The sequence below is a fragment of the Anguilla rostrata genome, chromosome 15 (assembly GCF_018555375.3).
Source record: "Anguilla rostrata isolate EN2019 chromosome 15, ASM1855537v3, whole genome shotgun sequence".
Classification (NCBI taxonomy): Eukaryota; Metazoa; Chordata; class Actinopteri; order Anguilliformes; family Anguillidae; genus Anguilla; species Anguilla rostrata.
The window spans coordinates 28,816,411-28,836,725 of NC_057947.1; the positions used below are offsets into that span (position 1 = coordinate 28,816,411).

At 47.3% G+C, this 20,315-nt stretch overlaps 1 protein-coding gene across 3 annotated transcripts in view; it reads left to right on the plus strand.

The window, feature by feature from the left end:
* Window positions 1-20,315, plus strand: part of tmem131 (transmembrane protein 131) — a 47,930-nt gene that overhangs the window by 1,165 nt on the left and 26,450 nt on the right. For all 3 annotated transcript variants that reach the window (XM_064310288.1, XM_064310289.1, XM_064310290.1), the window contains exons 2-4: window positions 8,887-8,948; window positions 10,267-10,307; window positions 17,267-17,335. In XM_064310288.1, coding sequence (XP_064166358.1) covers window positions 8,887-8,948; window positions 10,267-10,307; window positions 17,267-17,335 — 172 coding nt within the window. The remainder of the gene's footprint in view (window positions 1-8,886; window positions 8,949-10,266; window positions 10,308-17,266; window positions 17,336-20,315) is intronic.

Consider the following 20,315-nt stretch of genomic DNA (forward strand, 5'->3'; position numbering starts at 1 on the left):
TGTTGGCCAGATAGGTAGCTAGCATGTTGACAGTTGATTTGGTGACCGCTAACTTGCTACCTAACGGGTAGCTAACTTGGCGTTACTTTTTCTGAAAAGTAGGCAGGGTGGAGTGACACGTTTTCAGTTTTGATAGTGCAACCATTCGATAAGTTAGCTCAATAATGACTCGCTGTTGACAGCTCAGCAAGTGAACTTTAAAAAAGCATTTAAAGCGTCTGTTGCTAGTGCTTTAACCAACGTTACAGAATTATTACATCACTTGGCTAGATCAAGAATTGATTTGTTACTAGGGTGGCAATTTGGCTAGCCAACTATCCAGATAGCAACATGTAGAAAAGGACAAGTATCTTTGCTGGTTAAAAAATAAAATAAAATCAGGAACTAGCTGTTCAGTACATGCCCAGAACATTTAGTGATTGATTAACATAACCATATTATTAGCGGCACTTTTTAGGACGGTAAAATTTAGCATATATTTCACAATGATACGCTACTATACAACTTGGTGTCTTAGGGGTAAGGATCACTGAGTGAGGGAACTTGAATTGGTACCTCAAGATAAGAACAGTTACTGATTAAACAATGGATAAAGAAATGAGTTTTTTTTTTAGTGACTCCTAAAGAGATTGTCCGTTCAAAACGGCACAGAGGGCTGTTCTTTTACTGGACAAACCGCTGCATTCACTGTTAAATAGGCTGGAGGACCAAGTGATATCCTCTTGAAAATACAAATGATCAGATGTTATGTAAAAAAAAAAAGGGAAAAAAAGAAAGATTAACATGTCTTGTATTGTGCTTTTTTAGTCCAATTAAAGTCTTATTAAAGACTAAATTAAAAGTGTGCTCTATTGGTGTTGTCACTGACTACAGTCAGACCTTATATGTGGGACTGTTGTGCTTTTGAGGTTTGTCTTATCCTGATCCTTTGAACTTTGAACTCAGCTTGGCAAAAGAGTGTGTTCTGGAGATTTTATCACTTGCTCTGCTGTGGGTTTTGTCAGAAGGCTGTGTTGTTTAGATGGAAATGTGAGCTCACCGTGGTGTAGATCCCGGAATGACTGACAGGAAGTGACAGGCGAATCTTGTGAGTGTTCTCAGGATGTCAAAGCGCAGAGGGCTCCGTTTGGAGATTTGCCGTTTCCATAACAGGTCTGCTTTCAGAAGTGCCACAGTTTGCTCACCTCAGTTGTCATTGCACAGGGCTCATGTATGAGGACCTGCATATATGCAAAGCACAAATTGTTTCTATTCATCTTGGTCACTGCTTGGTTCGATTGTTTATGATCGTGATTTTGACTCATTTTGCTTTATTTTGATACGTTTTCTGTCTGTAACTGACTTGACTTGCCTAGTAACTAATTGACTTGTCGATGCCCGTCTTGGAAAAAGATTTTTAATCTCAGTGAGCCTTTCTCGGTTAAGTAATGGTTAAATAACAAAACAAAAAGAAGAGGGCTCGCATTTAAGACCTGGGAAGCAGCAGAGGTCACTGATTTCCCAACGCCTTAGCCACGCCCTGTGGAAAGGCTGTGCTTTCAAACACTGTGGAGGGTGATGAGTCTCGCAGTGAAGATGGATTGGTTTACACTGCAGTCACTGAGTGTTTGTGACTCCTGCTCTACGTGCCCTTAAAGTCAGCCTCAGCGTGATTCAATCCTCCAGATTAGGCTACTCTGGGAGACTGGCAAACCTCAGCAGTAGGTCAGCTAGACCTGAGGCGAACTGGGGTTTATTCCATATATAGTGAGCTCACAATACACAGTCCAGACCCTGTGTGATGTCATAGTGCGCTCACAGTACGCTGTCCAGGCCCTGTGTGACGCTAACGCAAAGCGTTCTCGCAATATTGCTGCCACGTAGTGTTAATGCTATAACAATTGACAACACATTCCAGTAACATTGTTAGAACGTTTTGTGTTGGCTGGGTGCTGAGTTGAGATAGAGTGAGGCCCGTTTTAATTTCATGACCATGAGACATCTGTATCCCTGAAAACAGATCATTTTACAAGCTGAAACAACAGCATGCATGATGACTTGTGTTTTTAACAAGGTAGCCTTGTTATTTATTAAATGTGGCGAACAGGTGCATCATTCCTTGGGTGAGGCAAGGATGGGGTAATGGCTTGATATTTAGCTATGCTTGAGCTCAGCGGTCAAATCAGTGTCATGTTGGTGGCGTCAGTGTGCAGTCATAGTAAAAAAGAAATAAAAGAACAGTTATTACATAAAAGAATAGGCCTATTACATAAAAGGTGCTTTGATAGATTTTATGAAAACCATTACATAATTTTTTACATTTTACAGTTTGATGGATAGTGTGCTGTGCAGTTCTCCAGGATACTGACTAATGGGGGATATCTGGGGAAAGAGAGGCACTGATCACCAGAATCTTGAGCCCAACCGTGGTAGCAGTGGCCTGTGGCGCTGTCAGTCCATGGAGTTCGGTGTGTGTTCTTTTCTTTCAAACCGCCTCTGGCACGGCAGAGTGGTTATCCTGTGTAATCTGTGTGCACGTAGTCCAGCAAGAAAATAAATACTCACATCCTATGCAATAGGGAAGATTTGCATTCTGTCTGCAACCATAATATAGCAGCTCATATATGGAAATATTTAGCAGTTGTGCTGTAGAGAGCAAATGCTGGACGTTTGAGCAGCAATGTCGGTCGGTGTGTCCGGTCCCAGAAATGCTGTAGGATTTAGCAGCATTACTGGGGCGATTGAGACCCTCTAGTTTAAAAACAGGCACACTCATTGGGCCGTGTTAATGCCACATGTGCAGCTGTGGTGGGCCAGTGGATGTTTGGCTCAAATGGGAAGGAAGATGTACATGCAAGTGTGATATCGTGTAACTTTTTTGATCACATGAAACATTAAACAAATGCATGTTGGGAGAATGACCTTGAGTCACATTAGTGGGGCTTGCGGCTGCATGAGCACCGCTCCTCCTGCGCTGCTGGAGCAGAGGAATCCCTGGCACTGCGGGGCAATGCACCAGCAGCTGGAAGGTGCCTCTTATTCCGTCTCCCATCGCTGCCTCGTACGAACCGCCAGACAGCCGCGCTGCTTTCCCTCTCTCCTTCCGGTGATTTTCTCAGCAGGGGAGGCTGTTGGCGAGACAGCTCACTTATTCTACTGCGCTGGAGCCGTGGCTGAGGAAAGCGGCTCGTCCGAACATTGTTGTCATGTTGTAGATTGTTGTAGAGAATTCAGTTGCTTGGCAGCAGTATGAATGGCAGCAGTATATTTGCATTAGGCAGCTGTGGAGCGCTGGTGGTGATACGTGGTGAAACCCCCATGGCTAGTGCCCACTCAGCGCCTGGGGTTCTCTGCATTGCTCGTTTTCGGGCCTTGCATCTTTCCTTGCTCCTTATCCTCCGCCTGGCATCAGTCGTGAAGGTGCAATGCGAGGAGTCGAGGGCAGAGGAATCGAAGCAGCATGCATTAGGCAAATGGCACGTCCTTGCTCAGTCAAGGGTCTGTTTGGAGTCGTGTCAATCGCAGACGTGGCAGATATGGAGAGGTGGATACTCGGGTGCATCAGTGTTTATACGTAACACGTTTTGAAATAGGACTTCTGCAAAGGTTGCACTTGCGTATCCTTACTGAAGCTTCCTCCAGGGGACCTCACTCCTCCAAGGAGCATTTAACAGGCTGGGATGTCCTTAAAGATGGCAGTCCTCGATTGGGTTCCGGGTTATACGAGGCTCAGGGAGGCAAGGGCAGATAAAATGAGCGATTGGAATGAACGACTGGAGATTAGGGTGTGTCTGAAGACGACAGGTCGGATCTTAGCAGCCGTGCCAAAACTTCATGGGTGTCACTTTGGCAGCTTGTCACGTTAATCTGCCACGCTTAGTCGAGTGGGGTTGTAGTTGGTGTTGAAATGAGTGTTCTGTGGTGAGGCGTGGTATCCCGTGTAAGAAAGGGCAGAGGGTAGAGAAATGCTTCCTCATCTCTACAAGGCCCTGTAGCAATTGCAACAAGCGTTGTGCAGCTTTCCTGTAGGTATGGCTTTGGAATGGCTCCAGGTTTGGGCTTTCTCCCCTTTGATCTGGTCTTGCACATTTGAGTTGGACTACGTGGGAAGTGCATCTGCCTTCCTGGCCTGGTCTCGGTGCTTGGTCTGCTTGGTCCGATGAGGTGCTTTTTTTGCCCGTGAGGCGCAATAAAAAGAATTGGGGACAAAGACACCTCAGTGCAGGAGGTGGAGACCTACAGAAGTGTACTGTGCAGCACACGAAGCACGCTGAGCGTCTGCACGCTGGCCCGGGAGGTGAACAGCCGCCCGTGCTGTAGGACCGACTGGTCTGCGATTGGTGTCTGGGGAGAAATGCTTCCCCTCCGCGTTTAATGATGCGCGAAATGCGAGCGCCGAACACTCAGGGCGAGTGGCTTTGCATTTTGCAGATGAAAATGGAAAGTTGTTTCATGCCCCCGTCGTGACTTCCTCTTCTGTTTATTTGCATGCGGCTCGGAGTGCCGGTTCAGGTCTCACCCGCTGCAGAGTGTGCGAAGACGGGCGCGCGGCTGTCCACCGGCATTGCTCTCAGTTCCTCTCCGTCCGGTCCTCTTCACTTAGTTTGCTGTGCAATTGTGTTTTTTTTTGTTTTGCAGAGTTTGGCTCCTCCTTCTCTTTCCCACAGCCATTAAAAAAAAGTTTTTCAGTGAGCCTCAGCTTACTTGAATTTGTTGCAGAGAGAAATTGCCTGTCCAGTTGAATGGGGAAGCAGAGATGATATTGTCAATACGAAAGTTGGTGTATCTCAGATACATTTACTTGCTTTGAGTTGTTTCAGGGAATACAAGTTTGGAGGTGGTCAATTTGACGTGGTTAATCTTTTCTAAAAGTTGGAATAGTTGAAGTGGGGCTGCCCTACCCTGTTCCTGGAGATGTACTGTCCTGTAGGTTTTCTCTACAACCCTAACAAAGCACACCTCATTCAACAGCTAGAGATCGCCTTGAGCTGCTAATCAGTAGAACCAGGTCTGCCAAACTGTGGTTGAAATGAAAACCTGCAGGACAGTAGTTCTCCAGGCTCAGGGTAAAGCATCCGCGAGTTAGTCTCTTAACTTTTGCAGTACATTAAAACCGTGAAGAAGTGCCACCCAGCTTGAAGGACAGCGTTTAAAAAGGATGTCCTTGAAACCTCCAAATGAGCTGAAAGGTTTTTTAGACTCCGGTCCTCCGGAGATGCATCTACGGTTTCAGTCAGGTGATTTTTCAGCGTGTGCACATGGGCTGTAAATCTCCGGCGATTGCAGCGCGCGAGAGTGATGCAACACGCATGCGCCGCAGGCCAGCCCCGTGGCGCAAATGAAGTCCGACCCGCTCGCTGTCTGGCCTGCGTATCGTCCAGCGTGACCCCCTGAGCCAAACATCTCACTCACGCTGAAGCGCTCGGACGCTAACATTGCGAACCGCTAGCGGATTCTTCTGGTGCTGCATGCGTTAGGAAAGGGACTGCGTTACCGGGGACTTGCATCATGGAAGTGGAAGCCTGCTCCTCCCTTCCTGTGTCCCCGGGTTTCCCCCACAGGAGAAGAGCTGGTCTCAGTGGCAACACACTTCACCGGGTGGCGGGGTTTCACTGACGCAAGGAGAAGGAGGCTTGCGCATCTCTAAGCAGCTATTTCATTCACCCAGCAGCTGGAGCTGGCTAGCTAGCTCATTAATGGCCAGTCTAGTGGAGGTGTCTTTAGCTTGGCGGCTAACCAATAGTTTTCATTCGGCTAGCTACCAATTTTCAAATGCTTTCATACCAGCTACCTTGCTAGCTATTCATTTATTTTTAAAAATGATATGGACCGGCATTTAAAAAAATGCTCTATTTGTTATGTTCTTTATTCATCTGAGCCCTGGATCTGCTTGAGAATGAATTGTTACTTTCTTAAGGCTCCACCGTTGTTTTGGTTGCAGATGTGCATACTAGTTCATCCTTTCTGGAGTTGGTGGACGATTACCCAGTGATGGGTCTGCTCGTATGCCATTGTGCATTCCAAATTGAGAGAAAAATGAAAACTTCCGGGTTGTAAAAAGATGTTGGTGTAGATAGTGTGTTTATCTGAAGCGCTTTCATTCAGTGTTTGTGTCGCTCTCACTGTAAAGGATTAGAATCGTGTGAGTTACATTTGATTAGATAAGATCCCAGGTCCTTTTTTGGAGAGGAGGTGTCCGTTTACACACAGTGTATGCGATTCAGCGGGAGAAGGTCCTTAAAATGGTTTCTCATGTCTCTTACTGGAGTATTGCAGCTTTGTATGACTGACTGTAACCTTGAGGGCAAAGCAGGATTTATGCTTCATGCAGAACCCGGCAGAACAGGCTGCAGGCTGTTCCTTTCTCATTTTGCATTGCCCCGTGTCACGTTGGGGCACCGTGAAACCGTGGCCTTTACCCGACGTCAGTAGCAATGCGGGTCTTCGATTACCCACAATCCTCCAGGATTCCTGTAGCCGTCAGCATAAATGTGTGCACTGCCTGAGGTGGGGTAAATAACATGGGAGTTTTACCTTGTTGCATAACTTCCACGGGGCACGAGGTGTTCTTGCTGGATGAGAATGGCTGCACAGGCTGGCGTCTGTGTTTCTCAGAACTGAATGTCATGTACTGCAGCCTGTTGCACCAGTTTGGCACAAGTTTGCTTGCAAGTTAGGGTGTAAAGTGAGCTGTAGGCTAAATGTACGTAGTTGGTTTTAAACTAAAGATCTTTGTTCAGTTGCACAGTGGTCTGTGGACAATTGTGCCACATCTTAACTAAGTCGACCGTGAATGATTCCATGAACCTGAACATTGTTGCGAAAAAGTGAGGATTTCATCTTCAGGCCAGGAAAAAAACAATGACGTGTGCGGAGGCAAAAAAAAAATGCGTCTTGCCCTTCTGACAGTAATGTCAAGTAATATTTAGGCCAGCTAAATTAACACATTATCTACCACGATGGCTACCGCCTATTCCAACTGGTAGCCTAATTTGTTATGGGCCTTTAGTGGGTGTATTTCAAAATCACGTAATAGTGTTTTATCCAATAGGGGGTTGATCAGAAGTGGAAGGCAACAGTCTGTGCTGTGGCACACCCTTTCACCTACCGTTTCCTAAGCTGTTGACTTTGTTTGTCTGAAATGGATACGTAGCCAGTGTTCTTGCATTACAGCACATTACGTTTATTTGGCAGACGCTTTTGTCCAAAGCGACGTACAAAAAGTGCATACCAAAGGTCACTGGAACAACTGCGGAACACAGGTCCGGTGAAGTACAACACACAGTGTTCTTTCACTTTGACGTTAGTTCTGTTTTTAAAATGAGACTGGGCAGAGTGGACAGTCCACCCTCCTTATGTATTTCTCTCTTTATTCAGATGGAGGGAAAGCAGAGACAGAGATGGGATCACAGTACAGAAAATGGAATCGAACCTCAGCCAGCTTGGGGGTGGAGGGGGTCGGGGAGGGCGGGGGGGGTGGTCCATATATGGGTTGACAGATGGCTGCCCTGTTGGCTGCTTGTCATGGTCTCCCACATTTAGACATTTTAAACTTTATTAGTAGTGTTTTTGTTTCTGAGAATGCCGGAGGGCACTTCTTGGGAAAAGTTAGCGGCTGCAGATGTGAGTCATTTTGAGCGGTTCCTCTGTGCTGTTCTCTCTGCGGCCGGCGTTCAGGAGCAGCCGCCTAACGCGGCTTGCGGCTCTGCGGGGGCATTTCGTGCTCAGTGCGCCGGCGGTAGCCCATAAGTGATTTCCGCGTCGTGTGTTGAGCCTTCGATGATGGATGCGTAACCCCCGTGTTCGTTTCTGAAAGCTCCTGTCATCGCCTCACCTGTAGCCTCTCTCTCTCTCTCTCTCTCTGAGCTCATCATCAGTAACCCTCGGTGACAGAACTGTCTCGCGCGGCGTTCCGGAAGCTTCCCGGCGCTCTGGACTCTGAACTCCCTCGTCACCGCGGCGGGCTGCAGAGTGCGCGTGTGACGCGTGCCGTCGCGGCTGACTAGGGCTGGGCGAGGGCGAAGGCGGGTTTCGTTCAGCCGGGTTTTTCCGCCTCGGCGATTGGCAGTGCCGTGCGGGGCAGCTCTGAACCATACAAGCATTCGTCGGCGGTTTTCTTCACTTCCCAACTCGTTGTACATTATTATCATTCAAATCATGATGTGTCTTGTGCATATTTTACAGTGTGTGAGTGTGTCTGTGGCCGTGCTGGAAGGCTCATGCTGCGCTCAGTCTCTCTTAGTACCCGTGATAAGTCTCTCAGCCTTGCTGCTGCGGTGTTGAGCCTGGACGTTGGCCCGAGGCCGCCGCTGTAGACCCTGAACGCCAGCAGCATTCCGCCACAGCGCTGGTTATTAATAGAAGCTGGAGAGCCGCGCGGCGGTAGCGGTAGCGGTAGCCTCTGCTGTTTGCGCGGCCCTGTCGTGGCTGGGCTCTGCGCGCGCCCATACGCTGGCCTGCCTGCGCGGCGTGTAAACAGAGCCGCTGTAGGCAAATAAACAGGCTGTGGAAGTAGATTTTGCTCTCCGTTGTGCCGGACCCGAGCCTGCCATGGCGACGTCTCTCCCTCTGCTGTCCGATGTCCCATCGCCAGCCTGAGTGCCTTTCTACCGCTGGTAGTTGAGGCAAAGTGGGGCTCTGTCATTGAGACATAGCGCTGTGATTCCACGTAGACTCCCAGAGAACAATCCCACTGTCCGGCCTTATCTGATTGGTTGTGGGTTCTGATGATCCTGAACCGGACCTTGTTCTGTGGCCCTCCTGGGAATTTCTGCTGTGCTTTTGTATTGGAGGATAATGATGTCTGAATCTGATACACTTGCAGAAAGGCAGTTATTACCCAGACTGCCCCAGACGTGGTACCGTACTGCATAGCGACCCTAATGCCAGATCTCTTTATGTTTGCAGCATTCATCCAGTCAGACACAATTTTAGAGGTACTACATTTTGGCGAAGGAGGCCTCTTGCAGGTGAGTGTGTGTTCTTGTCTTCCATCTCTGAAACCATGACTGAAGCCATCTTGGTATTTAAAGTGAAGCTTTTGCTGAAGCTTATTTCAGTGCTGCTGTGTAAATGGTGCTGGTCTCTGTGCTGTGCTGCTGTGTAAATGGTGCTTTTGTGCTGTGCTGCTGTGTGAATGGTGCTGGTCTCTGTGCTGCTGTGTAAGTGGTGCTGGTCTCTGTGCTGCAGTGTAAATGGTGCTGGTCTCTGTGCTGCTGTGTAAATGGTGCTGGTCTCTGTGCTGCTGTGTAAGTGGTGCTGGTCTCTGTGCTGCTGTGTAAGTGGTGCTGGTTTCTGTGCTGTGCTGGTGCATCAGAAGCAGCGTTTGTTGCCTCTGCTGCAGAACTCATGCAGTCATGCAGCAGGGAGTCTCTGAAGAGCTGTGTGAAGCTGGCAGTGTTCTCTGGGGTCTCTCACCACATCTGAGAGAGACAGACAGACACAAACGCACACACGCACACACACACAATACACACACACACACACACACACACACATACAAATACACACACACACACACACACACACACACACATACAAATACAAATACACACACACACACACACACACACACATACACACATATAAATACACACACAGGGCAGCAGATTGAAATCGGACCGCTGACAACCTGCCCCCCCCCCCCCCTCGGTTTTTGGAGCTGCTGTTTTGTTTATATGTGGGCCCCACACCTGTGCCGCCTGGTTTGCACACAGTAGCAGCTGAGGACTCTCCACCAATCACTGAGCAGGGTCCCTTGGAGCAGCTGAGGGCTCTCCACCAATCACTGAGCAGGCTCACGTGCTCCCTGACCTGACCCCAGAGAGACCTGCGACTGCTTTAGTTTGCATGTTTCCCTAAAGAATGCGTTTGTTCTGTTTCTCCCCCCCTCAAAATGCATGACTCTGCATTGTCAAATCTGAACTGAACGCCAACCTGAGAAAAATGATGCACTCGCATTCATATGTAATATGAGTCAATGGAAATGAGCTTCACTGTTCATAGGGCTGAAAATGACAGGGAATCTTAATATGTTGGTATGTTAGTGATGACCAACAGCATAATTTGTATAATTCCAGACCAGCTTTCCTTTTGTGTTTTTTTTTTAATTTTGCTGATGTACTGAGAAGAAAAAACTCAGTTGGGTGTAAAAAACAGTACTTTGCTCATTTGCATATTTTTATGAAGCTGTTTGGTAAATATCAAAATGGATATTTTTCAAACGTTTTTATTTTTTTCAAAGGTATCTCTGCTTTCTAAGTTCTAACTTTCTAATTCTCTTCACAGACAGAGTCCGACATCGGACTTGGTTCATATCATCAAAAAAGGTAAGACTTGCGATTTCCTTGACTTAGTTACCTCCTCACACTACAGACACATTGCATGTGGCAGCAATTAGTGAATGCATGTGGAGTTCATTTGCACATTTACTAGTTCTGTGTATAAAGCAGTAAACTCCACCACAGTGAAATGGTAATTCCCCAAATCCAACCGTCGCTTTTCTGAAGTATAATCTTCTGCTCTCAGTAATATTGAGGAAGTTGATAATCACACACACACACACACGCACACACGTGCGCATGCCTGGCACACACACACACACACAGGGAGTATGCTTCTGGTAAAGGAAATGGGGAAGGACCTTGCATGTTGGGGAAGAAAAATCAGTAAACAAATGGTAGAACCCCAGTGCAGATTTACAACCCTCTCAAAATAGTCTTCTTGCTGTGGGAAGGTGATCCCGGGATTGCCCCGCCTCGTTCCAATTTCCGCGCCCTGTCCTACCCCAGAAAGGAGCATTCACTGATCTTGGGGTTGCCCAAGACTTTTTTTTGGGAGGGGGGGAGGGGGGGGAAGTGGTTGTGGTATTGCTTGCATGTCCCCCTGTGGTTGGCTGATACCGATGAGCTTGCAGAGAGCAGAGATGCCTTCAGATGTTGTGAAAACAGACTGAGTTGGCGGGGTGGCGGCTCAGGAGAAAAGGCTGGCTGCAGAGACCTCGTGACCTCTGGTCCTGTCAGTCAGCTGAGCTGTGGTCACCATGCCTATGCCAAGTTCACTTCAGTTTATGAATCTTTTTTTTTTTTTCGTCAAGGCGGTGTTGAAACTATAAAGCCAGAGCATGTCAACATACCTAAAGGAATGCTTCCTTTTTTTTTTTTCTCTCTTCTTTTTTTAAAATGTGCATTGAATTCTTGAAGCAAGTTTGGTAGCCTGAAGTGCTCCACGCCCACCCTCCACCCTTCATCTCTTTAGCCAATGAGGTGGCTCCAGGTTGGAGGTCTGACTACTACCTCAGAGCATACATGTGAAGTGGCTTCCTGTGATTGGTCCATCAGCCTTGCCTGTTTGCGTAGCTCAGGCACGCCCAGCAGACAGAGATACTAGTGGAGTGACATCATTAAGAAAGACTGAGTGAAGAGAAGATTACAAAGGAACAGTATGTTCCCCCCCTTCTAAAAGTGTGCTATTGTTGTCAGTAATCTTTGGGGTTGTTACCAGGTCTTTGGAAACGTGGTTATGAAATGGTTGTTATCTGTGGAGAGGTCAGGTTGCACAGCACAGTTCTGGATGTTTAGAACGGATCCTCCATGATCCTGCTTGCTCATTTAATTGTCCGACTGTTCCAGTAGTTCTGTTTTTCCCCTCAGAAACAGGAAGTACATGTAGCTGAGCAGTTCCTGGGGGTGAGATTGTCGAATTGGGAGAGCGACAGTCCCTGTAGGGCTGTGCAAGCTCCTTACTGTCCTGCAAGTGCTCACACACTCCTGCTCAGTAGGATCTGTGTGTGTGTATGTGCGCGTTTCTGTGTCTGTGTGTGGGTCTCTGTGGGTGGGTGTGTGTGTGTGTGTGCGTGCCTGTGTATCTGTATGTGTGTGTGTGTGTGCGCGTGCGCTTCTGTGTTGTGTGGGTGTGTGTGTGTGTGTGTCTGTGCCTCAGTGTGTGTGTGTATGTGTTTCTGTGTGTCTGTGTGTGTATGCCTGTGTATGTGTCTGTGTGTCTGTGTGGGTGGATGTGTGTCTGTGCCTCAGTGTGTGTGTGTATGTGTTTCTGTGTGTCTGTGTGTGTGTTGTGTGTTTGTCTGTTGTCTGTGTGGTGGTGTGTGGTGCCTCAGTGTGTGTGTGTATGTGTTTCTGTGTGTCTGTGTGTGTATTCCTGTGTTGTGTGGGTGCGTGTATGCCTGTGTGTGTGTCTGTGTGTGTGTGTGTGTGTCTGTGCCTCAGTGTGTGTGTGTATGTGTTTCTGTGTGTCTGTGTGTGTATTCCTGTGTTGTGTGGGTGCGTGCTGTGTATGTTCTGTGGTGTGTGTCTGTGCCTGTGTGTGTGATAGTTGTGTGCTGTTTCGTTGTCATGTGTTTTGTTTCTGTGTGTTAATTCTGTGTTGTGTGGGTGCGTGTGTGTACTAGTTATCGTGAGCATGGAGACATTGTGCCGGTCCATATGATAAATTGTGGCTTTTCAGCTGTCACCTCTTTCTGCTTCACTCAGAGTGTTAATCTTCTGCTGAAATGATTTTTTTTAGAGAATGTGTGAGACGTCCTATTCACAGAACAGGGAGTGCGTGATTTTCTCAAGTTTGCGTTTATTCTTGCACCACAGCAAAGCAACGAAACGTAATTGGCTGGTCCAAGACATGTGATGAAGGATCTAGATCTCTTGTCTAGCTGTGCTGGATTCAGTAATGGCATGTAATGCAGGCAGTAGCTTGCTGTAAGGAGTGACTCTTATTCTTTAGAGAGCCCCCTTGAGTGGTCATCACAAACACTGGCAGACTTTTTTCCACTGCATCTAACTGCAAGTGCGTCTAAAAGGCCCAGCTGAATATGCCAATTCATTATTATAGGGCCAGTATAGTGCGTAGATTTCTGAGAAATATTTCCTTTGAGGTTGTGTTCTTGATAGGCTGTGGTTTCGGCGCTATTGGTAACGGTTGCTGCAGTAGCTGCAGCTGCCAGTCCAGTCCATAAGGCTGAGCGTCTGCACGCGAGCAGAGTGCACTGGTGAGCGGTGTGGTACATGGTTAATTCCAAGAAATGCAAAAAAAAAAAAAAAAAAAAAAAAAGATAAATTTGATATTGAGAAGACGAAAGACCGGTCATCAACAACTCGAGAACATTGGCGACGGTCCAACGAGAACGATTGATTCTGAGATCGTTTCTGATGATTCTGAGAAGCCGCCATTGCTGCCTTACGCCTACAGCCCGCGGTCTGACTGAGCCAGCGTGCGATTCATTCGGCCAATCGGAGGCCAGTCTGACGCAGCTGTTTCTGGGCACGTGCAGTGCTGTGCTGCCCCTTCGTTCCCCCCCGGTGGTACGCAGTCGTACTGTTTTTGGGCTGGCCTCGTGCCCTTCTGTGTTACCCACAGGGACCAATACTGAGCAGGCCCTGTCCCAGCTCTGCCCATTGATTCATACGTCACATGACCTCAATGCTTGACCTCACGGCACAGTGTCCTGTGGGGAGCGCCCGTAGGGTCAGTTGTAGGTGACAGGGTCTGTAAGTGCACTTTTACCCTGTGCATAAATTAGAAATATTTTTTGGGGGAAAAAAAACTGACTTTCAAAAACTACCCTTGAAAGGCTGTAGTTTAGGCCTTTTTTTTCCCTTAAGCAGCTTTTGGAAGAAGACGTGGTCAAATGGTGTCCTGTTTTGGTCTTGTTAAATTTATTAACAAAAGGGGAATAAAACTGAAATAAATGTGTTTTGCAGGTAATTTTGGGGCGTGACCCAAATTCTCCCCTGTTGACAATACAGTAAACTGCTTTGAGACTGAGAATATTTGCTTGCTCTGTGCAACCTGAATCTGGTGAAACTGAAGAATGTGTAATTTGATATAGCTTTACTTTCTACGTGGTTTTTTCATATAGAATTCTGGCAGTTTAACATATTGGTTAAACCTGCTTTTCTTGTTCGATGGTTGAATGTTTCTGATGATGAATGTCCCAGCAGTAAACGGCATGGGGTTTTCCCTCTAGCCCTGAGAAATGAGAACGGGTTTGATCAGAGTGGCAGATTACTGTGCAGCGTGAAGGAGCCAGGCCCGCTCCTCCAGGAGGTTATATGTTTGATTCCCAGGGGCAGCGCTGTCGTTGTGCCCCTGAGCAAAACACTTAGGCTAAGCCAAATGGATTCGGTAATGGATCCAGCTTTGGGTTGTGTGTGCAGGAATGTGTGCTGTGTAAGTCACTGCTGAACGTGAAGAGTGGGGGGGGCGTGGGAGGGGTAACGGAAGGCCCTGATAAGGAAATTGAATGTGTGCTGTAATTAATGCACTTTGTGCTCTCCTCCCCCTGACCTTTGACCTCCCCCAGTCAAATGGATCTTTTGTGATCTCTTGAACTCCGCTCATACTGCAGGAGAAGCCGTTTTATTCGCCTGTAGTGCCCGCCTGCCTAAGTGTCTTTTTTTCTTTTTCTTTTTAAAGTGTTGGATTGTTGCCTCCAAGCCATTTATATCACAGTCAGAGATCTCAGAAAAAACTATAGTCAGTCTTCAGCTTCCACTGTTTCACATTTCTCTGGTTAAAAACCGGCATAGTTACAGGGAAGGTTCTGCCTCTGCATTTGTGTCATTGGCGTTTTGGTTGATTATTCAGTTCCTTTGTTCTGTTTTAAGTAGCGAGCTAGCAGAATTATTCAGAGCTGCCTCTGAATGGCACCATGGGAAAGTCCTCTGGTTAGCACAAAAATGAAATCTTTTGGGAGAGCTTGCAGAAAAGGTATTACTGAAAGGTGAGAGGTGGCTTAGCCTGCATTGTGCCATGTGAATGGGGCCTGCACTGCCGGTTAGCTGTTAACCAGCGTTAGCTGTGAGTGTCTAGTGCGAAAGTTGACCGCTGGTTAAATCTGCCTTTGCAGCGACAGCAAATCGGCCGCAGGTTTGTTACACAATGCAAATGGGGCTTTTTTTGTTTATGTGTCTAAATCCAGAGCACTGACCTGCAAGAGGCTGCATCATAAAAAAAAAAGTTTAATTGGACAGATCAGCTTTCTGGTGGGGGGGGGGGCGGCTCTCTGTCCATGCGCTGTCCTGGAAGGGGCCCAGTCCTCCGGTCCTTCAGGGTCTTGGGGCTCCGGAGCGTGCTGGAATCCGTGGTGAAATGAGCGCTCGCTTACGCTGGTCTCCTGCTGCCGGACGGCTGCTGTCATCATGGCTGCCCCGTGTGCGCTTCCTCTCGCTCTGTAGCGCTGACCCTTGACCTTTGGCAGAATCCAGGCCCCGGGCCGCGGCTCTTCTGGTCTGACCGCGGTTCGTGCGTCACGTGATCGAGAGGGCGACGAGGTCCGATCAGTGGTCAGAAAGGTAAGCGTGAAGGCGAGCAGGGAGAGTGATGATGATGATGATGATGATGGCGGTGGTGAAAGCTCGGGGATATGGAATTTAAACCCTGACCCCCGCGGTTCGTTCTGGCAGCGCGGATCCTGACTCGTCCTGTGTCAGCACGCTCGGCGGCGGGGTTGAGTCTCTTACGCTGTCGCTCCGAGTCACGCAGCCAGCGCACCTGCTGTAGCGCCCCCCCCGCCCACCCCCCCCAGCCATGCCAGCCAGGGGGGGGAGGGGGGTGACACGGCAGATCTCCAAGGTCCCGGGAAAGGAGTGGGATTCTCCAAGCTAGCCGTCGCGTAGCCTGACCTGAGCAGATATGCCCTGAGCTTATCCACGACAGTTCTAACGGTGTGAGCGCGTATCAGGCTAGCAGCACAATGCTATGCTCTCCTCCTTCTGAGCCACAGCTCCTGAGATCGTCTGTCCATTAGAAATGACCTGCACTCAGCTGCCTGATGGGGAAGTATTAGACCCATTAAAGGCATATCAGCATGCAGCCCAGAGGCATCTCACCATCAGACCTCCCCATAAGTTTTATGCGTTGTGGCAGATTGATTTCTGAGTGATCGTAAACTGCACTGTGAGTTGCTCGGTGTTCACCCAAGTGCACTGGATTTAGCAACTCGTTGTAAATAAATAATGCATTTCTCTGTTTGCTCTGCGATGTGGACTGTTATGCGTGTCTGTCTGGATTCAAATGGTGGATCTCGCTCTCGTGTCCTTGACATAACTGATTGCAAGGTAAAATGTTTCTTTGCGGAGTATTACTGAGAGTGGGTAAAAATCATAAGGAATTTCAGGGTTATACCAGAAATGAAAAGAAAATATGTAGAATATAGATGGGTTTTTATAGCGTATGCAATACCTTACCATGACAACTGAATACAAAATGCAAGTATAAATGAAATATTGTTTGTCTGATCTTTTAAATGTAAATTGGGAGAGTCTGATAAAATAAGGGGGAAGCTGAAATAAGGAAGTGTATTCTCTGAAGTAAAAACTCTGGGGGGGGGCTTATCAGAGCCTGGGGGGCCAAAATCCACCTGTGCTTCCATACTGTTCTCCATATGAATGAGTTCTTTGTCACCCAGTATCATAATAGGAGTTTGATATTACAAACACTTCCCTTCCCCCCCCCTCCATTAGCTTACAGTGTGTGGGTATTAAGTGTATGTGAGAGAAGGTGACGTGAAGCTCAAATCAACTGTCGTGTCCTGTTGAAAGGTAACCTGAGTACCTGTGTGTGTGCTGGTTGCATTCATTGGACCCCTCCTGCTGGTCTTGTTGAACTGGGTTGTGCGGTAGGACATGTAAATAGATATGGTTCTTTACAGGAGACCGTGTCATCCGATTTGGTCTCCGTTGTTTAGTTATCCCTCTGATGAGCAGTTTATTTGGAATGTTTTTTTTTTCAAAATTCTAAGTCGGGATCCTGGAACTCCGTTGCTTTAAATTACCAGTAGCGATTGTTACACCGGCATTGGAATGTTCGGTTAAGAACATTCCATTTGCGTATTTGTGATCTTGCACCTTAAAGGGTTGAGTAGAGCTGTAATATCCTTCTTGTAGCAAGGGGACTGGGATGAAACGCGATCTCTTTTGGACTCCGCTCTCCTCTCCTTCATTTCTTTTATCTGCTGCCTTTACATTCTCGTCTGACAAAAGACCCTCCTTTGCATGATATAGATCGTTTATTGAAACGGTGAAAAAAAGCGCAGCAGCCAGACACCTGTAGTGGTGGGGCAGGTCTGGTGGGTTCCTCCCCCCCCCCCCACCCCCCCACCCTGAGCCTGTGGTCTGATCTGAGCTCACACCTACGAGCGACAGCCTCCCACACACTTTGCCACCGAGGAGCCCAGCATGGGAGGCAAGCTGACTCCCCTGCTCCTGCTCCCGGTCCTCCTCCTCCTCCTCCTGCTCCTGCTCCTCCTCCTCAACGCCTCTCCTCTCTCTTGCAGTGCATCCTTACACCGGGGGAACTGCAGGCCTATACGGTTCGAGCCGCCGATGTTGGACTTCCACGAACAGTGAGTGTCCCTTTCACAGTGTCGTACCTGTGGTGTGGTGTGCTGCGGGGCCCGGGGAAGCTTCCTCAGGCTCTTACATTGAGGCGCTTGAGCTCACAACTGCTCTGGATATCATTAGCCGTTCATGTGACTCAGGTGTGTGTGTGTGTGTGTGTGTGTGTGCATGCATGCGTGCGTGTGCTCATGTGTGTGTGTGTGTGCTTGTGCGTGTGTGCTGACGTGTGTGTATGTGTGTGTGCGTGTGGTTTGTGCAGAAGCTTAAAATGCTCCGAATGGGTGTAGTAGAGATTTGTAAATCCTGCTGTAATTCAGACTGTCAGACGAGAGCCTTTCTTGCAGATTTGTATTTTATTGCTTCTGCTATTGTGATATAGACAGCTGTTTATTTGTTTCCACTTTTCTAAAGGCCTAATGGTCCGTGCTTCTTCTTAAGCCTGCTGCTTTAGATGTTACAGTGAGCTGCAAGGCGGTCTTACCTACTGTACTAGAGTAGTACAGTATGCTTATCTGCAGTGTTTTGGCTATTAGAGAGCAATGGCAGTGGTGCTTTTGGAAGGAACGTGCATTTGTGGATAGGATTTATGTGGGGATAATTGTTTAATACAGGCAATGCTTTAGCATGTGAATAATTTAGTCTCTTTGTGAGATTAGTGCCTATAGGCTTTGCTTCAGATTCCACTAAATTCCAGCAGTACAGCTACAATTACACCTGACAGCGCTTTCTGCCTGTGAGAATAGCATCTGTCCTGGGAGATTTTATTGTTGAAAGTGTGGTATTGGTAGACATGGAATACGCTCAAAGTAATGGACCAGCGTAGTCTAATTGGGTCTTATGCCTACTCATTAATTATTAATTACAGGCATATGATATTACAGAATATCAACAAACAAGACCAGGTCAAAACCTAGTATATGGCTGGACCTAACACACTTCATCCGGCCGACCAATGGTGTAACTTCATAACTCGGCCGACCAATGGTGTAACTTCATCACTCAGTGACTCACAGACATTCGTGTTTATAGGGCTGGCCCCGCTGTTGCGGTCTAGCCAAAAAAGAGCAGCTTTTAAAGAAATACTTCAGTCATCGCACTCTACAGTGAAGCGATATTACTAAAATAGATTTTGGTGATTTTCAGCACACAAACCATGATGAGATGATCCATGAGCCTAAACTTATCAGCCACAAGACAACACTGTCCCCTTGACCCAAACATAAAATGAACACATCTTGTTGGGAAGTTAATTTCATCACGAAGGATATTTTTCAAAAAGATGACATTTTTTCACGTACTAGCTTCATACTGTAAGCTTTTACTGGTTCTGCTAGACTGTTTGCCAAATAGCTACCACAAAAATACCACAGATTTTTATCAGTATTATTTCCTGAGGCTTGGTGACCTGAAATCTTTACCTCCTGTATTTAGAATAGAAAATACACGCTCTTGGAATACAGATATTTGTTCACCCAAGGTTTGGTCGTATGGTTGGTTTATGAATATGCATGCATAAATTTGATTGGCCTGTGAGAATGGCAGTATATGATGTAATGCACCTCGTTTGTTCTGTCAGTGCACTTTCCAATAGATTAAAAAAAAAGCCACGGCCTTTGTTTTCAACACATTGCAACTGCAAAATGTGTACATTGATTGATTGAATTACTGTTGTGTAAGGATGTATTGTTTGAAGGTATTTAAACACCTCTCTGTAAAAACACAATATGCCATGGTAGAATTGCTTGCTAAGTAGTGTATGCAGAAAAACATGGCATGGATGGAGATGGTATTTATTTTTTTACGAAAAGAGAGCTTCAGGCAAAACTTCAGGTGAGTGTGTGGGGGTCTCTGGAAATCTCATAAAAATCTCAGAAAAGATTCTTCCAGCCTACAGCCTAGAGGGGATGAGTCTTCAGGGGAATGCAAGATCAAAACCACAGGGGGTACCAAATTCGGTCTCGTAAATTCTGTTTTGAAATGATTAATGCCACACTCTGGACTGTGATTGAATTCATAATGCACTTTTCAAAGACGTAATTATAATTTATTTGAATAATTCAGTTTAGTAACAGTTTTGAGATGGCTGTAATCCAGGATGATTCACAGAAATGCGTTCATGCTTTTCCCTAAAGACGTTCTTAACCCTAATAAGAAACTTGCTGTTAAACCAGTCCTTTTGCGCAGTAATCAAAAGTATCCAGATATAAAGTTCCACTGAGCGAAATGAAGACTTGGGGCTCACAGAAACTCTACTGCATTCTTGGATGAAGAATTGAACCGTGATCTCACGTTTTGAGTATGAAGCCGCACCAAAATCTCGTTTTGGCAACCTGTGTGACCTAGCCTGACTCCGTCTGACTGTAGACTCAGAAGGAGGAAATGGAAAGAAAGACGTCTCTGCTCTGAACCCTGAACCACCCAAGTCTGAATCGTGGCTTCTGTTCAGCTGGTGGTCAGACGGACTTCTCTGGCTTCTGTTCTCCCTTAGAGGTGTAATTTTGGCCTCTAGAGGAAGGGGCTGGCCTGTCCCAGAGCGAGAGGGGGGGGGGGGCATGCGGTATTTTGGTGTCCCAGACGCCATGCCCTCCCACACCACCTGTACTTATAAATCTCCCCAGCTGCCTTCTGAGCTCACACACCTGCCACACAGCAGCCCCCCCCGGCCCGTCTGCTGCACAGCCTGTGCATCTGTCTGCGTCTGCACCTGCCGCGGAGCTGCGTGGTGTTAATGCGTCGCTCGGAAACCAGCGGGATGCGCCAGCGCACGCGAGCGAGCGCCGCCGTTCTTACAGGCCCGTGATGTCATGCGCCTAAAAGAAAAAGAAAAAAGCATTAACGTCTTTCAAACTGAAGTGTCGCACAGGAAGTGTGATACAACCTGGCTTTTGTGCTGTTTTAGCTCTGCCTCCTGTGGCCTGACACAAATCTATGTCGTGTGACTGTAAACCTATTCAGAGATTCATCAAAACTCATTTGTGTGCTGAT